Source organism: Muntiacus reevesi, chromosome 7 (genome assembly GCF_963930625.1).
Source record: "Muntiacus reevesi chromosome 7, mMunRee1.1, whole genome shotgun sequence".
Taxonomy (NCBI): Eukaryota; Metazoa; Chordata; class Mammalia; order Artiodactyla; family Cervidae; genus Muntiacus; species Muntiacus reevesi.
This window is the reverse complement of record NC_089255.1, coordinates 55,522,937-55,546,792: the sequence shown is the minus strand read 5'-3', so window position 1 is coordinate 55,546,792 and position 23,856 is coordinate 55,522,937. Positions and strand designations below refer to the sequence as shown.

General features: G+C 51.1%; 1 protein-coding gene across 1 annotated transcript in view; it reads right to left on the bottom strand.

The window, feature by feature from the left end:
• Positions 1–11,708, bottom strand: part of ONECUT1 (one cut homeobox 1) — a 32,642-nt gene extending 20,934 nt beyond the window's left edge. Inside the window, exon 1 of the mRNA XM_065941850.1 lies at positions 10,607–11,708. Within this exon, the coding sequence (XP_065797922.1) occupies positions 10,607–11,708 (1,102 nt within the window). The remainder of the gene's footprint in view (positions 1–10,606) is intronic.
• Positions 11,709–23,856: the final 12,148 nt, after the last annotated feature.

Below are 23,856 nucleotides of genomic sequence, written 5' to 3'. Positions count from 1 at the left end.
GCTTGAATTTATTATTAGCTTCTTTTTACCACATACTTATATATCTCTAAACAGTAAATTGTTTAGCATTGCTTGCTTTTGAGCCTTGTAAAAACAGTATTGTTCTGGTGTGACCTTTTGTAGCTTGTTCTTTTTTTTTTTTTTTAACATTGTTCCTAAGACTTAGCTATGCTGTGGTGTATAGCTGTGGCTCACTCATTTTCATCACAATATACTCCTGCATTAATATGAAATTATCACAATTTATTCCTGCATTCCTCATCAGTGGACTTTTGGGATGTTTCTGGTTGTTTGCTCTTAGAAATAGCACTGTTACAAACCATCCTTGTACTCGTCTTCAAGAGCATCTGCCAGCTTATCTAGGGTATACACCAAGGAGTAGACCTGGTCCAGATATGGGTTCAGGTTTATAATCCTAATTATCTTTTGAAGCAACGGTGCCAGCTTACACCCCCACTAGCAGGGCATGAACTCCTGGTGACCTGTATCCTCACCAACCACTTGTATTGTTAGGATCCAGGAATTGTATCCTTAAGCGGCAGCATTTTTGCGTCAGAATGCAGTGCCCCTGACTGGACAGGTGTTTCCTCTTGGCCATCTAACAGAAGAGCCTGATCTGAGACTCTGCCCAAGAGATGGGCCCCAGGGACTTACACCTTGTTGAATCCTGACTTTGGGACACAGCACTAAATTGGTAAGAGACACAGTCATCACAGAAGTCAATCAGTCATAGAACACGGATCTGGAAGGACCCTGAGGCCAAATACTTCATTCTACATTTAAGGAGACGGAGGCCCAGAAAGGTTAAATGACTTGACAAGCTCTCAGAGCTAATTAGTATAAGAACCTGTCTCTGGGGCTCTCAATTCTTAGTCTAGGCCTTTTTATTTTTATTTTTTTTGGTTTTTAAATGTGTTTATTTGGTTTAGTAACTTAAGATGGTGTAAAAATCTATTAAATTAAAAATGACTCTGTAAATACTTAAATAACTGCCAATTTACTTTTAAAAGGTAGTTCTTTGATGTAAGTGACTGATGAATTTGATATCTTCAGGTCCTTTCCTTGTGAACTAAACAGAAATAATACTGAATTTCAATGGGATGAATAGGGGAAAGATGCAATCTCCATAATAATGGTTTTCAATAGGCAAATTTAACAGTTTTTAAAGACAACCAATCTCCAGGGAAATTAATCTCCAATTTTTTGACTGGTCATCTTCATCCTTGGATCATCCCCCCAGGCAAAATATAGGTTTGGGCTTAAGGAGCCATTTTGTGAGGAAGTAAAAAAGAGTGAAAAAGTGCTAGTTGCTCAGTCATGTCTGACTCTTCACTACCTCATGGACTGTAGCCCACCAGGATCCTCTGCTGATGGAAGTCTCCAGGCAAGAATACCAGAGTGGGTAGCCATTCCCTTCTCCAGGCAATCTTCCTGACCCAAGGATAGAATCCAGGTCTCTTGCATTGTAGGCAGATTGTTTATCATCTGAGCCACCAGGGAAGCCCCAGACAAACTGCAAATGCAGTGAAATTTCAATTTATCCTCCTCTTCTGAGTACTCAGAATTAAGCTGTTATAGGAGGCTAGGACCTATTTATGGATATTACACATATCCATACAATACAGTCCCAGTAAGCTGATGGTGTATAATCTTAGATGCCTTTACATGCGAATGTAGAAAAACTCTAAAAAGAGATCAATTTGCAGCTGAAGCTGTTATGCAGGTGTTATGCTCTGAAGAGTGTGCATAACAAGCGCGGGGTGTGTAAAGGAATCTGTCCTCACATAAGAGGCAGTCAAAAGCAACTGGGGAGGGGAGAAGGACTGCTTAGTAGGAAGGGTGCAGTGGCTTCAAAAACCTGAAGTGGAAATTTTCATTCTGAAGTTGTTTCCTTCAGAGATCCCCCTCCCCACCTCCCTTGCCTTGATCTTCTCTGCCCCAAGAATCCATTTACCATTTGAAAATATCTTTTGGTTTAACAGTGTCTGCAGGCTGGCAATAAAAGCTTTCCAAGAAGCATCTCCCTTTTAATGTCAGGATAAAACTCAGGAGCTGCTTATTACTTTGGGGGGGGGGGGCGAGGGCTTGAAGGGAGAGGCCTTCAAGTAATTTTGCTAAGAATGCTGACCAAAGGGTGCTATGGTACTCCAGGATCAGGTTTTCCTCCCAGCAGTCATTTTAATCAGCACTTCCCCTGTTTAATGAGCTTGTAGTGCCATTACATAATCACCCAGCTCACTGGATTAATGATGAAAAGAGGAACTGATTTTTCCAGTTGTATCATTTGAAGTAAATGTTAACTTTCTTTCTGAGTCCTTAGTTAACCGCATTAGTGTGACAAATATGTCTTTGTCTAGCATAAGTAATTAGAATTTAATCACTTTAACTGCATCTTAATTACCCCAAATGAATTGAAAGGACATTTAATAGCAAAGATTAAATTGCCTTAATGAACGATTTTTGTGACTCCATCAATACTTGAATCGCGCTAGCCACTCCTCTCATGCACTTCACCTGCAGTGAGCACAGGAGTCACTAGGTGGCGCGTTTCGCTCATTTATTTATTTAATTTCCCCCGTTGATCTGTTTTTAGAAGACAACAGGAAAGAAAGTGAAAAGAATAGAGTTTATTATGTTCCTTTGACAACCTCTCTTTGGGACTATGAGGTCATCACCAGATGCAAAAACGAAGGCAGCGATTTCAGAAACTGTCGATTCTGAGGACCCTATGGCAAGTGCAAAGGGAGATGAGAAACACGGTTAATTGGAAGCTTGCAGTGGTTGAGAGAAACTGTTTAAGTTACCCTCTGGATGATTGCCAACATATATACAGAATTTAAGTCAATTTATTATTTTTTAGTGCAGAGTCCTAAAACATGAGTAACAGGCAAGCTTTGGAATAGCAAGACAGGAACTGATGGGAAGCCAAGAAATATAATTGTTGTGCAAGTGCAGATCAGAACAACAATGCCAGAAAGTATGGGAGGTTTGGGCCTTTGGGCTCTCCTCCAGGCTGGGTCCCAGTGGATTAGTCCTACCCACAGAACACATCTAATGAGATGGGTCTTGCCCATCAATAATTGTTTAAGTGAACAAATGGATAAGGAGTCTTGAGGTCCATGGCTAGCTCTGTTACTGCCTCACATTCCCTCTTTCTTCAAAGGAGCAATAAAAGATCTCTTATAAGTCTTAATAAAAAAAAGAGAGAAGTTTCCACAAGTATCTCTCTTTGAGCATTCCAGAGGGAAGACACACATTCTCTAATTTCAAGACCTTTATTATGCAGAGACTTTGCAGGTTGGTGTTTATGACAGGGAATCACACATTTCCACATTCTTGGTCCGCTGACCTGGTAAACTTGAGCCCGTAATTGAGGCACAGGGTGGAGGGTAAGGGGGTTCTGGGCTTTGAACTGAGAAAGTTGAGCACAGGGTCTCAGGGATTTCCAGCTCTGTTACCACAGTTAAGTAATTCAACCTCATCGAACAGAGAAGCCAGAAAATAATGGTAACTACCCCATAAACTGGTGGCTCCTAAACTTTGCTGCACGTTAAAATCACATCAGAGTTCTTAAAAATCACAGTGCCCAGGTCATACCCTATACTACTAACACCCAGAATATTTGAGATTTTAGCCAGGAATAATTTTTTAAGAGACCCCTAAATAAGTTCAAAGTATAGCAAGATTTTGGAGCCACTGGTACAGGGAGAATTAAATGGTGGCTCAGACAGTAAAGAATCTGCCTATAATGCGGGAGAACTGGACTTGATCCCTGGGCTGGGAAGATCCCCCGGAGATCCCCATGGCAACCCACTCCAGTATTCTTGGAGAATCTTGGAGATCCCCCTGGAGAATCCCCATGGACAGAAGAGCCTGGTGGGCTACAGTCCATGGGGTCACAAAGAGTCAGACATGACTGAGCAACTTAGCACAACACATACGTGCCCAGCAGAGTTCCTGACCAATAATAGGTACACAATGGACCCAAGCTCCTTCCTTATCAGCTGACTTCCTTATCACTTGCTAAGGCAAATCTGTGGGTTGAACTTCAGGGTCTTGTTCTGTTCAGCTGTTATCTTATCAAACTATCTCACCTAAAGGACAGGAAAATTTCTGGAAGCTAATTTGTTTCAGCTTTATGATCACGTTACATCTTTGGGGAGGAACACAGTGTGAATGTTTCTATAGCAAGACCCTGTGATAAAACAGATTTATATGTTTGTATCAAAATAATCAGATTGTCCTGTGATTGGCCTGGTCATCTAAGTCAATTCTACAACTTCAGAATAAAATTAAGCTTCATTCATATTAGCATACTTGTGTTAAAGTAAAAATCTATGCAAATCTATTGATAGAAGACAGGAATATATGATTATGCATTAAATTAATTCACATTAGAAATCAGGTTTTTCCTTTTTACTAAACTCTACAAGGCTGACACTTTTCAGGAAATGACTTCTCTTAAAAGTGCTTACCCATCTTATTTAAATATAAACAAAATGAAAATAGTATTTAATTAATACTTGTTGAATCCTTTATCCCAAGTTATAGGAAATTTATACTTTAACTGTTATGACTTCAATAAAACTCTCCTTCTGTTGGTACCCTAGATTGAGGACCATTCAAATTTGCCAAGAGTGTGGAAACTTCTGTTTTTATGGGGACTGAATGAAATTAGAAATTTCTCATCCTGTCCATCTAAGCTCCTTGGTTGACTTAAAATATTAAACTGGTGAAGTTTACAAAGAGCACTGTTACTTGAAGGGCAATGATTCTAACTATGTATTTTGAGCCAAGACACCCAAGAACCTCCTTTTTAATTACCCACTTTCACTAGACTTGAGGATTTTCTTTCTTATAAGGAAATCAAGAATAAATTTTACCGATATACTCTGCAAGAACTCTTTCTTCTGAGAACTTTGGGTAGCAGCATCTGTTTGATTAGCTGAATTTGCCATGAATGTGAAAATGATGACATCAAAACAGCTCATGTAACAACCTCCTTAAAGACCTCATAGATTAGAGATGACTATAGATTTTCCCCAGCACGGATCAAAGGGACTGAATTGAACGTTTTAGCTTAATGATCCAACCCCTGTCACACCCATAGGGACTCAAATTCCGATTGTATAAGCAGGTGTGCATGTGCACTCAGACGCATGCAGAAAGCTGCTGGGGGAGGGAAGAAAAGCTCAACCACCTGATCGACGAGGGTAGGTTTGATCTTTTCCATTATTACTTGATTGTGCCCGTGGATACTACTGGCAGGGCCTCATGATTTCGCATAAACTTTGAAATATTAGCTGTTAACTTTTGTTTCCTCACCACAACTCTTCAAAGCCATCTTAGCCACTTTCCAAGGGCAAGAGAAATCCAGATAACAGGACTGACTGAGCCCTGTCCAGGGTCCTGACGCCATACTGGGGCTTCAGGCTGCCAGGCCTCCAAGTACATCCCACCAGACAGCAAACAAAGAGCTTCAAGCTCAGAGCCTCAGGGCAGCCTTCTAACTCCCATCAGTTAGCTGGAAGGGGAAACAACAAAACAAAGGGAACGCTAATCCACCCTCCCTTCACTACACCCTGAGCCCCAATCTCTGATTTCAGATTGCCAGGGTCACCTTCTCTACTGTGACCCTGATATTCTCAACATGGCAGCAAAAGTATAATTTGGATATAAATTCCAAACATGCTATCTTGTTTGGAGAGGTTAGAGTTGGGGTATAATTTGGGGGAATGGTGATTTTGTCTCACCAGTGGGGTAATACCCAGGAAGTGTGTAGGACCAAGACAGATCCATTAAGTATCCTTTCCTCCCTCCACTACACTCTACCAATCAAAACAGTTATCGGTTGAAAATCACTAGGACTTCAGTGTTCTAAAACAAAGCCTCTTTTCGCATTTGATTGAGGCACCGAGGTTTGCTGGGTGCCTGGCCGTGTGGCCCGCAGGGGGCGCACGCAGTTACTGGAGCACAGTCCCGATCCCCTAAGTTACTGGGGGAAGGTGAGTCCAGATGGAGGGCATCGAGGGCAGGAGTTTAGCTCCCCACCTGGCACTGAGCGCTGGAAGTTTGAAGATAAAGATGCAGCCTGGGATTTGAGTCATTCTGCTGCTACAACACAACCTTGCTGTTTTTGGCACAGATCGTCCCAAGTGCCTGGTACAAAACAGCTATGGCAGGATTGGGTTTCTACTGACCCTGATCGCCCTCTGACTTGGGGCTGCACCCGCTGGTGGGAGAGCCAACTGCCCTAGGAACAGGCCGCAGGGTTTATTGTCTCTGGCGGCCGTGCTCAATGCACCGACACCAGGTCACCACACAACGACCAGCAAGTCTCCTCCACTCTAGTCAAACTATCTGCTGTGATCTTCATCACATGCACATTTAACTCCATGTGTTCCCTCCTCTCCTCCCTGGAGTTTGTGATCCCCAGAGTGGACCGCAAGGGAGAACTATTATCACAAGGCCTCCAGGACTCAGAGATGGGCTGGGAGAAAGGTGCAGGCAAAGGCATCTGGTGATTGGACTCCAACAGACAGACCTGTTCGGCTGGTGTGTCAGGGGGTCCCAAACCAACTCCCCGGGAGCAAGGTGATCATTGGGCCCGAGTTGGTGAGGGGACTCTGCCTCTGCCTGACAACTGGCTGCCCCCCAGGCCACGCTGGAGGGAGTCTATGAGAGCTTCGGAAGAGGCCCTCCTCCCCGGCAGCCAGCCCCCCTCGCCCCCAGGCTGCGAGGCTGACTCGGTCCGCAGCGCCCCACGGGCCCTTTGTTCCAGCCACAGCCGGCTGGGAGCAGCTGCACTGCCGGGACCCGCGGCGCTGAGACGCCCACCCGGGCGTGGGGGAACTAGTCCATTTGGCACCTTCTCCTCCTACTCTTGGGCCCAGGAACCCTTCTGCTCCTGCATTCCGCACGCCCAGTCCTGGCTTTTCTCCCGGCCCAGAGTCCTCGAGGATTCGGGAAGTGGGGTTCCCAGGGCCCAGAAATGCACTCCTTCTGCTTGGCTCCCTTGGTCCAGGGAAATGAGGGGACAGTTGAAGTGTCACCCGCTGGGATAAATATTAACAAAAAGCAAATGGACTTGTGCGGGGGCCAGTTATCAATCAACCAGACCGCAAGGCCACTTATGGCAAACATGGCCCAGGTTGGCCGGGGAGAGACTTTTCTCATGGCCGCCTTCTGACCAGACTGCCACCCCCTCACCCCCACCCCTGCCCTTCTCCAGGTGGCCTTGAGGCAAGTGCCAGCCTGGAAACAGGAGCAGTCCTGGGTGCTGCGGACCCGTGTGGCTCCCGGGCGCTGCAGTTTGGAGGTTTCTCCACCTCCAGGTGCCTCAGGGCGGGAGTCGGGCACCAGACTCCCGGCCATGCCCGCTGGTGGGTGTGCACTTGCAGCCACTTATTGCACTGGCAGCTCCCCTAATGTGGCCAGAGTCTTCTGGAATCTTTAATTGGAAACTAATCTCCCGTCTTAACAGGCGCCCACGTCAGAGGCGGGCGCCCCCCACCCGCACAGCCCAGCCCTCTCTCCCCACCTGGGAGGAGACGCAACGTGAGCCTAGTCGCACTGCACTTAAATGGAGCAGCAGCAAGTACTACATTGAGGGAACATATATTGATTTTTTTAAAGGTAGTTAATTTGGTGAAAATTTCCTCCTGTCTCTTGTCTTCCACCAGCCGATATAATTTCGTGAAGAGAACGCGTCTCTCCAAACAGGCTGCCACCTGCCCGGAACCTGGGGTACCAGGAGGGCCACGAAGAAGCTACTCTTCCTCCACCCAGTCAAGGAACCGACCTCGATGGGCCTTGCCTGGAATGGGGTAGAAACGAGTGTGAGGGGGGTCTTTGAATGCAAAGCCGAGCAGAGCTGTAAGTGGCACCTTCCTCTGTGCATCGGACGGAGCTGGCAGCGGGGAGGGGGCGGCGATGTCCCACCGCTGGGGCCAACATGCCCTGCAATCTGTTTGAAGTCACCTGCAGTTAGGACCTACAAGAGATCATTTCAACGGCCCAGGAATCTGACCCCCCCCCCCCTTTTTTTTTCCGTAAAAGAAAATGTTAACAGGACGGCTCGCTGTTAGTCGGTGTCTTAAAAACAAGTCGTGGTTCTTCCTGCATAATGGGATTGATCCCGGCTGGCTCCGCAAGCACGCTCATCCCAGCCAGCCCCACCCCTTTAATGAAGTTAAAGAAAGGAAAATGGAAGAGACGGCTCTCCATCCGGGTCTTAGGATGCAGAGTTCGCTGGGGGTTTGGCGCCAAACGCCTGTTCCGCCACAGTCCCCGGTTTTCCTTCCCCACCCCCACCTCACCGAGGAAAAGGCCACGCGCCTCGGCGCAGGGGCTGAGCACGACTCTCTACTGGCTGCCAGGCAGCGGCCCCTCGGATAACCTGGGTCCCCGAGAGCCCTGGTGGGTACGCCGCCCGCACCGCCCCGGCCTGCCCACGCAAGGAGGTCAGAGGACGCTGCTCCTGCGGGTCAGGGCGGGATGCCAGGGCTCCGGGGTCGTCTCTGCACCTAACTTCTCAGTCAGTCTTTCGAGGGGGAGATAGGAGGCCCTGGGGAAAGAGTCGTTGAAGTCCTGAAGAAGTGCCTCCACGAGGTAGGGGGTGGGAGCGAGTTTTCCCGAGGGGACGCTTTCCACCTGCACCCCCTCCTTGCATTCCCCTAACCCCACCAATCGAGGCCTGTGTGGACACCGCCTGGGTAAAAGGCCCTGAAGCCCGACTCCAGGCTGTCCTGGCGTGCGCGCGTGTGAAAAGGCACTACCTTGGGCGCCCGTAGAGGCGAAGCAGTCAGGGAGAGGAATAGCCTTTTCGGCCGTTCCTTCTAGAACTTCAGCTGTCCTGGGGTCTCGGTCAACCCCTGGGATAGGGGGCGATCTGCTGGCTGCACACACAACTACGGAATGGAATTGCGGGAGCCCCAGAGGGTACCCGGTCAATCTCTTTCTTGCCCCTCCCGTCCCCTTACCCCAGCCTCTCCAGACTTCTGGGTAAGGCTGCACGAGTCCTCCTGGGGGCTGCTTGGAGCCTACGAGCGCGGGGTTGGGCTGGAAAACCTGGCGGGGGCAGAGGCTCCGGCGGCGAGGCGCTCGGGCAGCTAGGCCACAGGAGCTCACACGCCAGGAGTGCTTTGAGTCCTCTCCGGCTCTAGACGCAGGCTCGCGGGGACGCCGGCACCTGCTCCCCTCGAGCTTCTCATTGGCCCGCACGAGGCGGGGGAGGGGGCCCCGGCCTCTCGCTTTGATTTTAGACTGTGAAACGGCTCAGTGCCCCCGGCTCTGAGCGGATTGACTGTCTCTCGTACTCCAGGGACGAATTAATGGAGAACGATCAGTTAATTAACAAACCCTCATTCCGGCTTTTACCTTTTTCTTCTCCAGGAATCAGACGAGGGCGCCGGGCTAGGATGGGGTAGGGAGCGGCAGCATGTACCCGAGAGTCAATCAACTCAGCCCCGGTCTCATCAAACCGAGTTGCCCCTCAGCTCCCCTTGGCTCTACCTCTCCGCTTGTCCTCTGCCCTAGGTGGTGGCTGAATCTGCTTGAAGCCCCCCGTGTGATTCAAGCTGACGTCTCTTGTCCTCTCCGCCAGTCGGCCGACCAGAGCCTTCCCCATATCCTTGGCCTAGAGAGGCTGGGGGAGCTGGGCGCTGTGTGTATGCAGCGCCACCGAGACCTTCCCGCCCAACTCAGAAACACTAGTGCCTCGGGGTTTGGGGCCAGGAGACCTCTGCTCGAAGACTTGGTTTTTTCCTCTCACACTCCCACCCCCTGCATGGGGATTCAGACGAAAATTCATGCGGAAGAATAAAACAAAATGAGACGTACTAAGCGAATCGGTAACGAAAGCGGTCTCTGGGCTCAGCTAGAAGCCCCCTTATTCCTTGGCCGCCCTCACCTGGACCTTGGCACGGTCTGCCTCGGACTCAACAGTCGGTCACCTGCGCAAAGTGCGTGCTAAATCTTAGGAAGCATCTGCGCCACATACCCACCGCCGCGGTTCCATAACCTTTTGCTGGAACTCCCAGAGTGCGCTCCCTACTCCCCAGACCCCTGCCCTTCTCCGTGCCACTAGAGTGAGCGCCGGAGGGGGGAGTCAACGCAGGGAGTTCAGATAAACATTGGCAGGCAGCTCCTGCACGCTCCAGCGCAGCGCCCAGGTATGTGCCAGGGATACTGGTTGGCAGCATCTGCGCGCAGTTTCACGCACGTTTCGCCTGTCTTTCCCCAAACCCGAGTGCGAAACCCAGAAGCGACGCACAAATCGTAATCCATCCAGGTGTGGGGATTTCTCTCCTCCTATGGTTGTGCGAGCTTCCTGCGCTGTTTCCCAGCACAAATGCGCCCCCTCAATCACCCAGGCCGCTCCGCTCAGCTCCCGGTACCTTCCACAGCCCAATGCACTGAGTCCTGGAAGAGGCTGTCTGCTCCCGGGAGCCACGCTCTGGCTCTTCCAGGCCTAGGAACCCCCCCTCTCGGTGAAAGAAGGACGGGATGAAGCGTGCACAGAATGCTGTCCTTCCCTTCCTCCTTGGGTCCCTTTAACTTCCCCAATACCTTATCTGCTTTCGCGCCCAACAACTTGGCCGCTCACCTGCTAAGCGGAGCGCAGACATACGCTGGAACTCCGGCTCCTGCAGCCACTTCCACATTCTCCTGAAGGTCTCCCGGCCGGACTTGAGTTTGCTCCAGGGTTTGGGGTTGCGTAGCAGGTCCGAGAGGGTCCCTTGGGAACGGCAGAGCACCCTCTGCGCGAAGATGGCCTGTGGGATGCTGTAACGCTTGAGCTCGGTGGTGATACGCTGCGCCACCTCTTTGGTATTGATCTCTTCCATCTGCCCTGAATTACTTCCATTGCTGACCTGCGCGCCGGTTACCGAAGGGTTGGGCTCCCGGGCCGTGCCCAGGAGTTGCCCGTGGCCCTGGGCGTTCAGGTGGGCGTGGGGGTGGTGCGGAGGAAGGCCGTTGATGGGAACCATGCCTGCCGAAGTGGGCGTGAGGTGCTGCTCCCCGTGACGACCGAGCATGGCCGGGTGGTGGGCTTCGAAGCCGTTGGGGGTGAGCATCTTGTCGGTGGGCATGGCGGCACCCGGGTGGGCATAGTGTGGGAGCCCTTGCTGGGAGTTGTGGATACCGCCCAGACCGGAGCCGGAAAGGGGCGAGAGGCTCTGGCCCATGCCGGCCACGTCCTTGTGGTAGGGGGTATAGAGGTTGTTCATGGAGGCCAGCCCGCGCTCGTCCCGCATGAGCGTGAAGCTGCCGCTCACGTTGCCCGCCAGGCGCTGGTGGTGGTGCGGGTGGTGGTGGTGGTGGTGATGGTGATGGTGGGGGAACTTGTCCGAGACGGTGGAGATGGGCGGCAGCGGCTGCAGCGGGGTCAGGGTGGTGTAGGTGGTGGGCATGCTCATACCTGGCGGCGTCTCGCAGGCCATGGTCATGGTGGGGTGCAGCGGGCCGGCCAGGCTGTGCTCGGGGGCCCGGTGGTGGTGGTGGTAATCGCCGCTCCCGCTGCCGCCGTCCAGCAAGGACGCCATGCCCATGGAGCGCGGGTGCGCCGGCGGCAGGTGGCTGCCGCGGTGAGCCACCGAGCTTCGCGCGTGGGGGCTGCCGCCCAGCAAGTCGGCAGGGGCCGGCACCGGCTCATGGCTCACCCCGTGCAGCTCCCCGATTGCCTCCATGGTCAGCTGCGCGTTCATCGTGATCTGGGCGAGCGGGCGGCGGACACAACATCGATGAGGCCGGGCAGAGGCGGCGAAGGGCGCACGCAGTCCGGTTTTCACATCGGCTGCTGGCGACTGTTGCCTTCCTTCCTTCCTCTCACGGTGGGGCTCTGTCTCCCTCTCAGAGTGTCTCGCCTTCCCTCTTGCCCCCACCTTCCCCTCTGCGTCCTCGTTTTTTTTTTTTTTTAATATTAATTTCCAAAACGGATCCGCGCCGTTGGGCGAGCGCGGTGCCCCCAGCCCTCCCGCCCCTGGCCCCCTCTCGCCCCTCTCCTTCTTAGAATTGTGAGGCCCCCGGCTCCCCTGACGCAGCCCGCGCGCCTTCCGCGGCTGCTGCCTGTCCGTGCCGCTGGCCAGCTCCAGCCATGGCTCGGTTACTGTTGCAGACTCTGTGGCCGCTGTTCCGCCGCCGCCGCCGCCGCCGCCGCCGCCGCCACCGCCGCGGCCCACCCTCCCGCCAGCCGGGCGCAGCGCGCAGGCGCGCCAATCGGCCCCGCCCCCTCGGTCCCCGCGCTCTCGGTCGGTGACGTCCCGGTACAAATGAAGGTGGGGGGCCTCCACGCCTTACCAGCAGCGCCGGGTGGCGGGGAAGCGGCGGACGCGTGCGAGTGTCTAACGTAGAGCGCGGCCTGGGGTTGCTACCCCGCGCCGGGAAACTGGCGCCCCCCTTGGCTCCCAGGCTTGGGTGGGCTCTCCTCCCAGTCCCCGGCCGCGCTTGCTGGGCTCGCATCCCCAGTGGCGCACGACGCCTAAAGAGCCATCGCCCCTCTCTCCAGTTGCCGCCTCCGGGTGAAGGTTACCCAGGGAGCCTCAGCTGGTGTCATCACTTCTTCCACCCTGGCCTGTTTCCCGGGAGGGCCCCTGGGAGTCCACGCTCTCCCCAGCTTCAGGTGTTTGACCTTTTGCCGGCGAGGGGAGCAAATATTTTAAAGGCCTTGGTCAACCCAGTGGCTGTTCTGTCGACAACCTCTGTGCTCCCTAACACTTTACCCACCCTTGCTCTTCCATGCTCTGCGAAGAGGCGCGCTTAGTGCCAAGAGTCCCGGCCCGGCCATACCTCTCTGTCCTCCGCCGCCTGGGTCCTTCTCCGGTTCAGCTGATAATTAAGCGGTGCGCCACTTCGTGAATGATTCGGCGTGTGTGTGTGTGTGTGTGTGTGTGTGTGTGTTTTAAGTGCCCTGGGTGGGTTCCTATGTTAACTCGTGGGTTCTGATGGGGCCGCAGAGGTTCGTGCTGTTCCTGCGGCTTCTTCATGGCCCTCCTGGTAAAGCACCCAGAGGCCGCTGCTTGCGGAAGGACTGACGCCCGCACGGTGGACCAGGCGCGCCGGTCTCTGCTTGGCCCGTAGGGACGCCCTCTTCCCGGCGTCCCTGCGAGAAGCCTCCAGATTTGAAAATCAATACAGTTTCGGGAGTAATTGTCCGCTTTCCACAATCACGCTCCAATCCGGAATCGAACCTGGTCCTTGGGCCTGGTTGGGGACGCGTGGGGAAGCCCCCGGTATGGGACGTATTCCGGCTGCCACATGCCGGCTTTTTTTCATTTACAAAAGAAAGAAAAAAAAGTCCGTAACAAAAGGCAGAGCGTGTCCGCTTAGGTGCTTTCATCCCTCAGAGAAAGGACAGATGTGCCCATTGTCAGGCCCTTGGCAGTTACGACCCGGTCAGTGCCGAGCCTCAGCCCCGGGCGAGTGGTGGTCACAATGGGGGAACACCTCCTCGGAGCCTGGGTGTCTATCTGGGCTGGGATATGAAATAAAGTGTTTGTGACCTGAGCAGAGCCAAACTCCAACCGTGTGTTCTGATCAGAGCCCACCACGGGTGTCTCTCCTGGGATCGTTCCCAGACCCTAGGAAAGCTCAGGTTGGTGTGGTGGTAGTAGTGGTGGTGGCTGAGTCCCTTAGCCAAAAGCTTGGGCTGGCCTATACTTGGGGAGGGGGAGGAGGTGGGGAGACTTCCCACCAGCTAAGGCATAAGCAGGCCAACCTCTTTGCCCAGGTCCCTATCACAGCCCAGGAAACATGAAGATCAAGGTAGATCAAGACCAGTGGCTTCACTGTAGCTGACTTCTTTGAAAGCTGTTCTGTTCAGCGATGGGTTAACCTGTTTGGTTTCATCACCACAGATACTCCTATTTTGTCCAAACAATGCCTATGGAGTTCCTAGAAATGGGGGTCCATCTCCCTGGACTTAGCATCAGCTTGAACAATGAATATTTAGGATTTAAAATTTACCTCCGGAGGGTAAAAGGTCTTTGGGAAACACAGACTGACAAAAAGGAACTCAGAAAACAAAAATTAATTTTAAAATTACTCATATCTACATCTGTCTATTTATATATACATACATACAAGCATAAAACATATTTTGTGCCTAGTGGATCACAATATGTTGGTGGCAAGCTGAATTCTTGGTTCCTTAATGTTTCTGATCTCGTTTCTTACAACACAGAGCATGTAGCTCTCAAATGAGACCAAACAATGGGTTAACATAGAAGGCAGACTTTGAGCTAAACCATTTGCCTCCCCTTTGCATCCCCCTCTTCATTCTAATCCTCCTGAAGTGATTGATTTGCCCTTATGACAACTCTGTTCCCAAAAGGCAGTTTGTTAAAAGAAAGAAGTAAATACCACCAAATGCACAAATTGTTCATGGTTTTCTCTTTGTGTAACTAATTAGGGACTTGATCCTAGAAACCTTTCCTCCTGTGAGGCTCCTGGTTGAACCTCTAGAGTCTACCTGAAGAGAGCTGGGATCAGGTGAGCTTAACTCTCCCTCTCCCCACCTTATGAAAGGGGGCCTGGTTCAGTGCTGGTCCTAAAGGAGGAGCCAAAGTAAAAATCTGGAGAAGTATTTATATGGTGGACTAAAGTGTGTACAGGACTTGCTTGGGGAGGAAATCTTAATTTTTCTTGGTCGTTTATGCCTTCTATTTAACCTTTGTTTTCCTAGAGTTGACTGAATTGCAGTGATTTCTCAGAAACATTTTATTCTTACTCAATGTCTTGGAAAACTTTCCTGTTACTAAGAATGTATGTTGGGCAGGATGGGTGCTCTTAGGCCTAGTAAGGGTGAATGCATATCTATGCGTGTGTGTGTGCATGTGCGTGTGCGTGTGTGTGTGTGTGTGTGTGTGTGTGTGTGTATAGGGGGGAACCAGAGGACTGGGATAGCTTTTTGTCATTTTGTCCCTCTCTGCCCTTCCACCTCCCACTGCCCAGCCTGGCACCCATCAGGTGCACTATGGAGGATTAAAGAGCCCAAGGATGGGTCTCTTGAAATTACTTGATGGGTTTAATGTATGTGGTTACAGGATGTGTACAGTTCTGTATAATAGCCAAGAAGCTTGAGGGGAGGGCTCATTTTTAGCTGGTTAGATTTTGAGTAGCTACAGGGAACTTAAAAAAAGAAAATGTCAGTCATCACTCTGTTTCATACACGTATATATTTAAGAAAAAAGGAAACAAGACTATGGACTGGATGCTTGTTGCTGGCAATATTTTCAGTGTGGAAACAAGGATTTCAGACTACTTATTTTGTAGATGTTGGCGTGCTGCTTGGTGTTGGTCAGGCAGGTCCAGTCCTTCCTATGCTAGGTGGGCTAGAGCTTGCCCGGTGACCCCAAAAGGCTTAGAAAAGAGAATGGGAATAATTTTTTCCTCCAAATGCTGGCTACACAAGGTTCTTTGAGAACCTTCTATCGGTCTCAGAGTTGCTGCTTTAGTGTTCTTTGTAACAGAGATGTGGCATATGACTCAGTCCCAGTTTTCAGTACCCTTCCAAGGAACTGTTTCCAGCCCCTCTGAGTCATTAAATGTTTACTTCCTGTTTGTAGAGAGCACAAAGAGCAAACCTGAGTGTCGGGGTGGATTCCCTCACCCAGGGCTTCATGGCAAGGCTGGTTCCTTGACCAGGGCCTTGGAATGTAACTCACCAGCCTTTCTGATGCCTGTAGCAAGTCTAGAATTAAACTCTTGGTGAGGAACCATTTCTTTGGTGTCGGGTAGAGTTAGGCACCTGATAACTGTGGGTGAAGGATTTGGTCCTGGGTGCTTCTAACCTGGGTGCTTCCTGTCTTCCTCCCACCTCCGCAGATTTTTTTTTTATCCAGAAAATTGCTATTGGCTTAGAATAGGAAAAATTCAGAAGAAGGTGGCCTGTGATTCCCTATTGACAACTATTAAAAAAATTTAGTCAGTGGCTTCTCTCCACTTTATGAGGGCCAAGGAAATGCTAATCAATTATTTGAGCCCTCTTCATCAATCTTTGACCTTCATATACTTCTTATTCATCTGTTGTTAGTTTTTTCCTTTTTAATGTAAATTATGTTTTGCACACTATATATAGTGTGGGTTCACACTCTCCTTTGTGGCATTTCCTACCTCCACTTTCCAAATCCTAAAGAGAAGATGCTCTGGTGAAGAGCTCTTTGACAGCTCCTGCCAGCTCAGCAGACTCCGGGTTATAGGAGATGCCCAGGTGGTCCAACATTCTAGGACCTCAGATGGGTCTGGGAGCCTCTCCTCGTTCATTCTTGGGCAATTGGGCAACCAGATAAGCTAGAGGCGGCTTTTCCTGGACTTAAATTCATTCCAATGGCTACCCATTTTGGCTAGGGTTTTTCAAGATCTCTGGCTAAGAGCCCTAAAAGGAGAGGGGCTTACTGATGCCCTGGGGCTTGGGATGGGGTCCAAGGCTCCCAGGTGGAACATACTGTTTTCAAGACCCCGCTATGGATGCAGCCAGCTAGATTCCGGGGCAGGTGACCTTCTCTGGCCAACCCTTCAGTGGATTTTCTTTCCTAGTCTTTGTATTGTTGAAGTATATTATAAAGGAGACCTATCTGGGCTGCGGGTGCAGTAGGGCAATGAATTTACCAGATTTGGGGCGGGGTAAATGCTCTTCCAGTACTTCTTTTCTGGGGCTCTATTCCAGGTTAGCCGGTGAGCCCCTGATGTAGAGGACGACAGGGCTGGAGACTGGGGAGGACAGGGGAAAGGGAGAAGAGGTCCTTTCACTGGAGCAGATCAAAGCGACCCAAACTGAGGACAACTCTGAGCAAAAGGGTTGGAGAGAGGGCAAATTTGGCTTACGATGATCTCCAGGTGCACCAAGCTTCGGACCTGGTGAACAGCAAGGATGGAAGTCGAGGGTGGCAGGTCAGCCCAGAATCTGAGGTGGACGGGTGTGGACTAGCCCCCAGAGCCCTGGGCTGATTGTAGCCTCTGCAGCCAGGAGCATGGCCCATTTGGTGAGCTCCTCCGCAGCCTTGCAGGATCACGCCGACCCGCTGGAAAGCAGCTGCACTTGGGAAGGAAAACTCTTTAAACAAATCATTTTGGTGTCTAATCAATTAGTGTTTGCGAAGTCAAGTACCATAGATTTAACAGAATAATCGTTACTGCCCTTGTCTTTATTTGACCCGCAGACACCTAGAAGATTTAAAAATGAAACGCTGGTGTTGGCGTTCTGGGCTCCCCATCCCTTGCCTGTGCCTCCCGCCCGGGTTGCACCTGGCCATGTGTTTTCTCGAGGTTGAGCCGCCTTTCCCCCTCCCAACCTTCATCTCTCCTTTCCCCTTCACAGTTTCTACACGTTCCCTTTTTCTTTGCCCACCTGGCCCTGTTCATCTTGCAAGTCTTGGCCTTCTTATTCCTTTGTCCCTGCAGATGACAAGAGAACCAGCCTCGGCTGTGTGACTCTTGGGCTCTGGGCAAGTATCTGCCCCGGTGCCATCTGGGCAATGGTGCCCAGAAGTCTTTCCCCCTACAATCCTTACCCTCTAACCCTTTTGTCCCCTTCTGAACCATCCAAGGCCCAAAGGGTCCTGTGCAAGCCCTTTAACATGAGTGGAGCTCGTAAAAGACCTTCACCTTCACTTCCTGGGAACTTCATGTCACAGGGTCTTGCTCCATAAATGCAATGACCCAGGGTGCAGGAGAGGGGATGAGAAAAAAAAAGCAGAGTGTGTGGTCTTAGAACCCCTTCCCCCAACTGTGGGGGGGGGGGGAGGGCAAGGCGCCAGGGCCAGTGAGGAGTGGGCCTGCGGTTGCCTTGGGGTGAGGGGATGACTGGGGACTATTATGTGGGAGATGTCTGTTGTCTCAGAGCCACACTTCCCAGGGCTGCGCCCAAGATCCAGAGCCAGGACTGGGAGGGTCTCCAGGTGTCTCTCTCCCCAGTTCGTATCTTTTTTTCAGGTCTAACTGGTGTGGATGCATGTGCATGTACTCATGTAGGCACACCAATGTGCTCCCCGCCAGGCCTCAGGCCACCGACTGGGATGTGGGAGTTCCCAGCCTTAGGTCGAGACCCAAGAGGGTTGTAGGGATGGTCACCAGGACCAATAGACCCGGAAGCTGGGCTAGGAGGCTGTGGGAAAATGCCTGGGGCTGGCGAAGAATTTTCAGTGTCAAGAATGCCTCCACCTCTCCAGATAACCCACTCTAGTATTCTTGCCTGGAAAATCCCATGGACAGCGGAACCTGGCAGGCTGCAGTTCATGAGGTTGCAAAGAGTCGGAAGCAACTGAGGTGACTTAGCTTGTACATTTCTGTAGTCACCTACGCAGCTAGAGATTGAGCCTGACATACCTAGGTAGTAGATTGGTTAAATAAGCCTGTAATTCTAAAAGGAGCGGGAGGAAGAGCAAGCTGGGGTTGAGGTTGCCTTCTTTCTGCACTACCAGCCCCTGTGGGCTCCCGGAATGCCCCTATCTGGGCCTGGATGCTCTTGAGCCCCTGGAAGTGCTTCGCAGTCCTGAGTCTCCAGCATTCACCTGAGAAAGGTTGCTCTCAACAATAGATGATTATAATGTACTTGACTAATGCCTGTATTTCCCTGTTTAACATACATTAATCCAAGTAACAAAAAAAAAATCAATATTGCTAACAATATTGCAAACAAATCCTAGTCGCTCTCACACAAACCCTTGTCTGATTCTCAGTCACTTTGACCCACTTAAATTTTGTTATCTTTCCTAGCCCACTGGTAGCTCCCAGCTAGCCTGGAATCCAGAACTGGCTTCCAATAGTTTTTCTTTAAAAATTCTATTTTCCCCTCCTCCCAGGGGGAGTTGTAGCTGGGAGGACCTGGGACACTCCCTGGGTCCCCTTATGAACTCTGAGTTTACCTAAAACTTTGTTCCTTCCAGGACCAGTGAATGTCCCAAGTCACTGCCACTGACATTAGATTTTTTTGTTTTCTCTAACAACCCCTCCCCCTCAAGCCCCACACAGGGCAGCTCTTTGCTCCTCTGAAAACCCCATATGCCTCTCTTCCAGCCAATCTGCCCCCACCCTTGCCACCTTTAAACTAATCATAGCCAGTGGTTCTTGGGAGTTTATTGTGATTCTTATTTTGATTACTATTTTTTTTAATTGGTGTTTTCCACCTGGAAGGAACAAACCCGAGGGGCTGGCTAATGAAGGAACTTAGGTTTGCAAAAACATTGTAAATAATTTAGTATTGTATTTCAAGGAAAAAAAATAGCTTTCTTAAATCATCCCTGCAATATAAATTGCAGACTTACAGTATGGTCCTGGTAAGTCTAAATTTTTAAAGGAGCAATAATCAAAGAGACATAGATGTCTGTATTAATTATTTATTCGCCGGTGCCTTCCTTCATTTCTAACTTATTATTAATTAGGCGCCTCTAGTCTTTCGCAGAGCGCTCCACCGAGCCGGTTGCAGCTTTAAATATGAATTAAAAGCAAATCCAAGCTACTGTAATGCGAAAATTATTCCGTGTCTTGCATGGCAGAGATGAATAGCCGCGTGGATCAATACCGTGAAACTCGGCTCCGAACGACAGGGTTATTGATAGCTTATATTAATGATGTTAATGATGGAAAAAGGAAAACAACGGCCCACCCGACTTAGAAACTTTTTAGCCGCTGAAACCCCGCAATAAAAACGGGAAGGGGGCAGGAATCGGGCTTAAGTGTAATAAGAAAATTATTTATGAAACCGGATAAATGACTTCAGAGCCTTGATGCATTTGAACCCAACGCTCTCGGCTCCTGGCGGCCCCGGCTCCAGCTGGGGAGACCGCGAAAACCCCAAGCAGCGGTGAGCTGGGGGCTGGGGGCACTTCGCCAGCCTCGGCAGCCTCCGGTTTGCGCCCGCTTCCCCCACCCGCCGCCGCGTCCCCCCAACCCTCGTCCCCGCCGGGAGAGCCCTCTGGGGCGCCGGTCGCAGGCGCTTTTGGAAGTGGGATGGGGCAGGCGCTAGGCTGGTTCCCGTAGTCCCGGAGGGGACAGTGAGGCGGTCAGCTGGGCCCCGTAGCATGGACTTTGGCCCGATTTCTTCACTGGTTTTCTTGGCACCTGCTCCCAGAGACTAGTCCAAGGTTTCGGGCTTGAAGGGGACACAAGGCTAACTCCACATTGCTCCCCCTCTCATCCAAGGTTCTTTGAATTCCCCAAATGCAAAAGGTGGGTGGCTGGTGTCTGAAGGGTAACACTTTGAATGAAGATACATTGCTCTAAACAGGTCAGGAAAAACTGAGAAAGATGCTCACTCTCTTCCTACGTGCCTTAGCGGGTTCATTACCAGGCACGTGGTTAACTGGGCCTTGGCTTTGAGCGTCGGGGAAGCTAGGGATCTTTGAGGCTGGGTCTTCTGGGTGTGGGGAACGGAATGAACACGCAGGTTTGGGCTCCATCCTACTGCAATCCTGCTTGGAAGCCTCTCCCTCCCCCACGCTGGTCCCAAATATTGACGCACTCTCCCTAGCCCGGGGCCGCTGAGTGACCGGGGCGGGAAGGGAAGAGGGGCGGGGAGCGATAGGTTAACTGCTGACCCCAGAGGACGGCGGCAAAGGTCAGAGCCCTAGGGTCTCGCGAAGGCCCGAGGTTCCATCCCCCTCCGCAGGGCATAGAACCATCAAGACCCCTTCCCTTAGCCAGGGTCGGAAATTGGTGGTGGGGGGTGGAGTGGGGTGGTGGTGACCTCTGCCTTTCACTGCGGGGGCAGGGGAGGGGTGTGGCTGGGGGAGTTGGTGGATGGTAGGGTTGTCAGTGGGTCCGCGGTCCGCGCGCCCTGAGTCCAGCCTTTTGAATTGGAGTAGGAGTTTCGGGGATTTTAATTTATGCTGGCGACTGTAATTTGTTCTGCATTTCAAGAGGGAGGAGAAACTACCCAGAGCTGTGGGAAAATTCCCACGTAGTCCACAGAGCAAACAATTCCCTCGGAGGGACGGGGTAATTTTATTAGGTCTTTTGAAATCTTTTTTTCCTTCTTTTCCTTTCTTCCTCTCCTTCACCATCCTTTTTACTTCTCTTTCCCCCTTTTATTTCTCTCTTACCCTCTTCCTCGTTTCATTTTCCTCTCCATCTTTCATTTTTTTTTTCTTTCTTCCTCTCTCCACCTCATTCTTTTCTTCTCTGAAGCTTTCTCCCCTCACCCCCCCCCCTTCTATAGGTAGGTGGAGGCCAGGCCCACCTTCCTGCACCTCGACTTTCACATGAAAGGTGCCAACACCATTTGGCATCAGCATCAAATATCACCTTGTTTTTGACAAAGGAAAGAGAGAACACCAGAATTCAGAGAAATCATCCATGTCTCTGAGCCCGTTAGCAGGAACTTGCATCCCCTGCCACTTCTCTACTCGGCTTTTGCAGTCATCCAAGGTCGGCCAGCTCAGGGTCATCTTCCTTTCCTAAACTTGGGGTGGCTGGGAGAGTGCACGTCCCTTGCTAATGTTTCTCGCAGTGCTGTCTGGGACCAATACCATCAAGATTTTGGGGTTATTGGTTTTATTTTTATTTATTTGATTTTATTTTGAAAAAAATTGCAGTGAAACTCTGAGGCCATAACTTCTAAAAGCACCAGCTGAGTCTTAAATCTATCCTAGGGCACCAGAGGTTGAAACCATTATCTAGATAACTAGACAAAAACCAAACTTCCTGCCACCCAGGCAGAACCCCATTTTAGCTATCTGGCTTCAAAGTCCACAATCAGCTACATGTTTTAGATAAGCACCTGCCCACTGGAGTGCAGTCTTAGAGCCACACCATCTACCAACAAACGGCTCTTCCTCAGAAAGGAAATAAAACAGACACTGCACAAAATCACTTGATTCTGGAAAAATCAATATCAAGATTAGGTTTATTGTCTGCTTATATGATTAAAAATGACAAAGTGTTGCCTTTTATTTTCATAAAAAGACAGAAGTCTGAACAAAATAATTTACTATTGAGTTCTTGTTTCATTTGCCTGGCAAAACCTGGAGGAGGCCGACAAAGCAGTTAGGAGGGGCAGTGGCCCTTGCTGGGCATGGGTGAGCTTGCCATCGGAGGACGTGTTCTGCTGTGTGCCAAGGAGAGTAGTTTCCTAATGTCCAGACTGCCCTAATGCCAGGCCGGCTGCGTAGGTCTCAGTTCTTCCTCATTTCAAAGAAATGCTTGGTCATCTGTCACTTGCCCTTACTTTCTTTAGCTCAAACCTGGGTTCCAGGTTTCCCCCCGCCCTCCCCCAAATAACTATCAGGATCAGGCTGCTTCAGTGGCTGCACGACTCTGGCAGGGGCAGCACCAGGGCCTTGCTGGCTCCCTCAGCCGTGGCCTCCCAGACCCGCTTCCAGCCACTCTGGATCTTAGATCCTATGAAGCACTGCTCCGCCTGTGTGTGCATGTGCGTGTGTGCGTGCGTGTTTGTGTGCCCCCGACCCACTACTTGGCCCGATTCAGGCTCCCTCTCTGGGGCGGCTCTCGGGGTTCCAGAGTCTGAGCTGCAACCAGGAAAATGGGGTTTTCGAAACCACTGTGGGCTGGATTCTCCAAGTGTTGCCGGCGGTGAGCGCATTCGAGGGACAAGACGGCTTTGGGCGCGCGCGCTGGTTACACCACTGCCGGGGTTATCTATCTACGTTAAAAACAAAAAGAAAAACAAAGAAAAAAAAAATCCACCGTATGAATCCCAGCTTAAATTCCCTCCCCTGTCTCCCAAACCCTAAAAGCCCACTTAGAATCTACTCTCATCTCTAGGCTGCTGCTCTTGGGCGAGAGTCCCGCGTGCTCAGGGCATGCTCCCAACCCGTTACTACCGTGTTCTAGAACAAGAGTGGCTCCCACACGCACACGGTTCATGGAGCGCGGTCCCCGAGAGAGCAGGTTCACGCTCATTTAGCAACATTAGGAAAATAAACTACCTAGACGGTCCCTAAGAGCCCCAAATCCGCCTTCGGATTTGGAGTTGGAGCCGTTTGGCGGGCTGCAAGCGCCGACTCATTTGTTAAACGCATTAATTTGCTCTCCGTTTGTTCCGGAACCTAGTGGAAAACTTGGTGGTTGTGGAAATGAAACCTAACCAAGCCATCTCCTCTACCGAGTCCCCACGGGCATAGCTTCTCCAAGACCGTCCTGGCCTCCTCTTGGGGTGGAGGGCTTACCGTGTAGCGGCCGTGGATTATGTACTACTGGGAAATGTGACAAGCCCGGCTGGGCGCCGACGGCGGGCTAGCGGTGGTCGGGCCCGCTCGCTGTCAGGCTTGACGGCTCCCTCTTCGCTGCGGGAGGGCCAGTTCAGCGCACCCTCGAATCGGGGCACTTTTCAAGGAGACGCCCGAAGGGAGACCAAAAGGGCGCCTGGGTCCGGACGGCAGATCTGAGGAAGCCACTTTGGGAAAGGGGAAGGCAGCCCGAGGGTTGAGACCTCGCCTAGCGCCTGCTTGGGGCAGCTCTGGACTCCTTTAGGTGCCACTAACTTCTCGGGAAACAAGTCTGGTCTCTCCTTTCCTCTCCTGGACCCTCTCTCCAGTCTCTTTTCTCTACCCTCCTCCCTCTTTAGCCAGGAGTACTCCGAAGCTGCTAGCCCTAGGGTCAAAGGTCAGGCCTTCACTAGGGGCTTGGGGGCGCCGGCGGCAGGGCACGCTTTCTTCCTGCACTGGCGGGAGCACCGCAGTTGCCTGGCTTGTCATTCGGAGCTGGACACCCATTGCCAACAAAAGAGAAAACAGATATTGAACTCAGAGCTCCCTCTTCCAGTACTTAGACCTCTTTGATGACAAAGAGAGTTGAAGGGGATGGTAGTTTAACTTAGAAAGTTGTATCCAGACCATAAAGTCGCTCATCTGGATATTTTAGGAGTCTTTTTTGGGGGGGGAGGGTGTGGGTAATGATTTC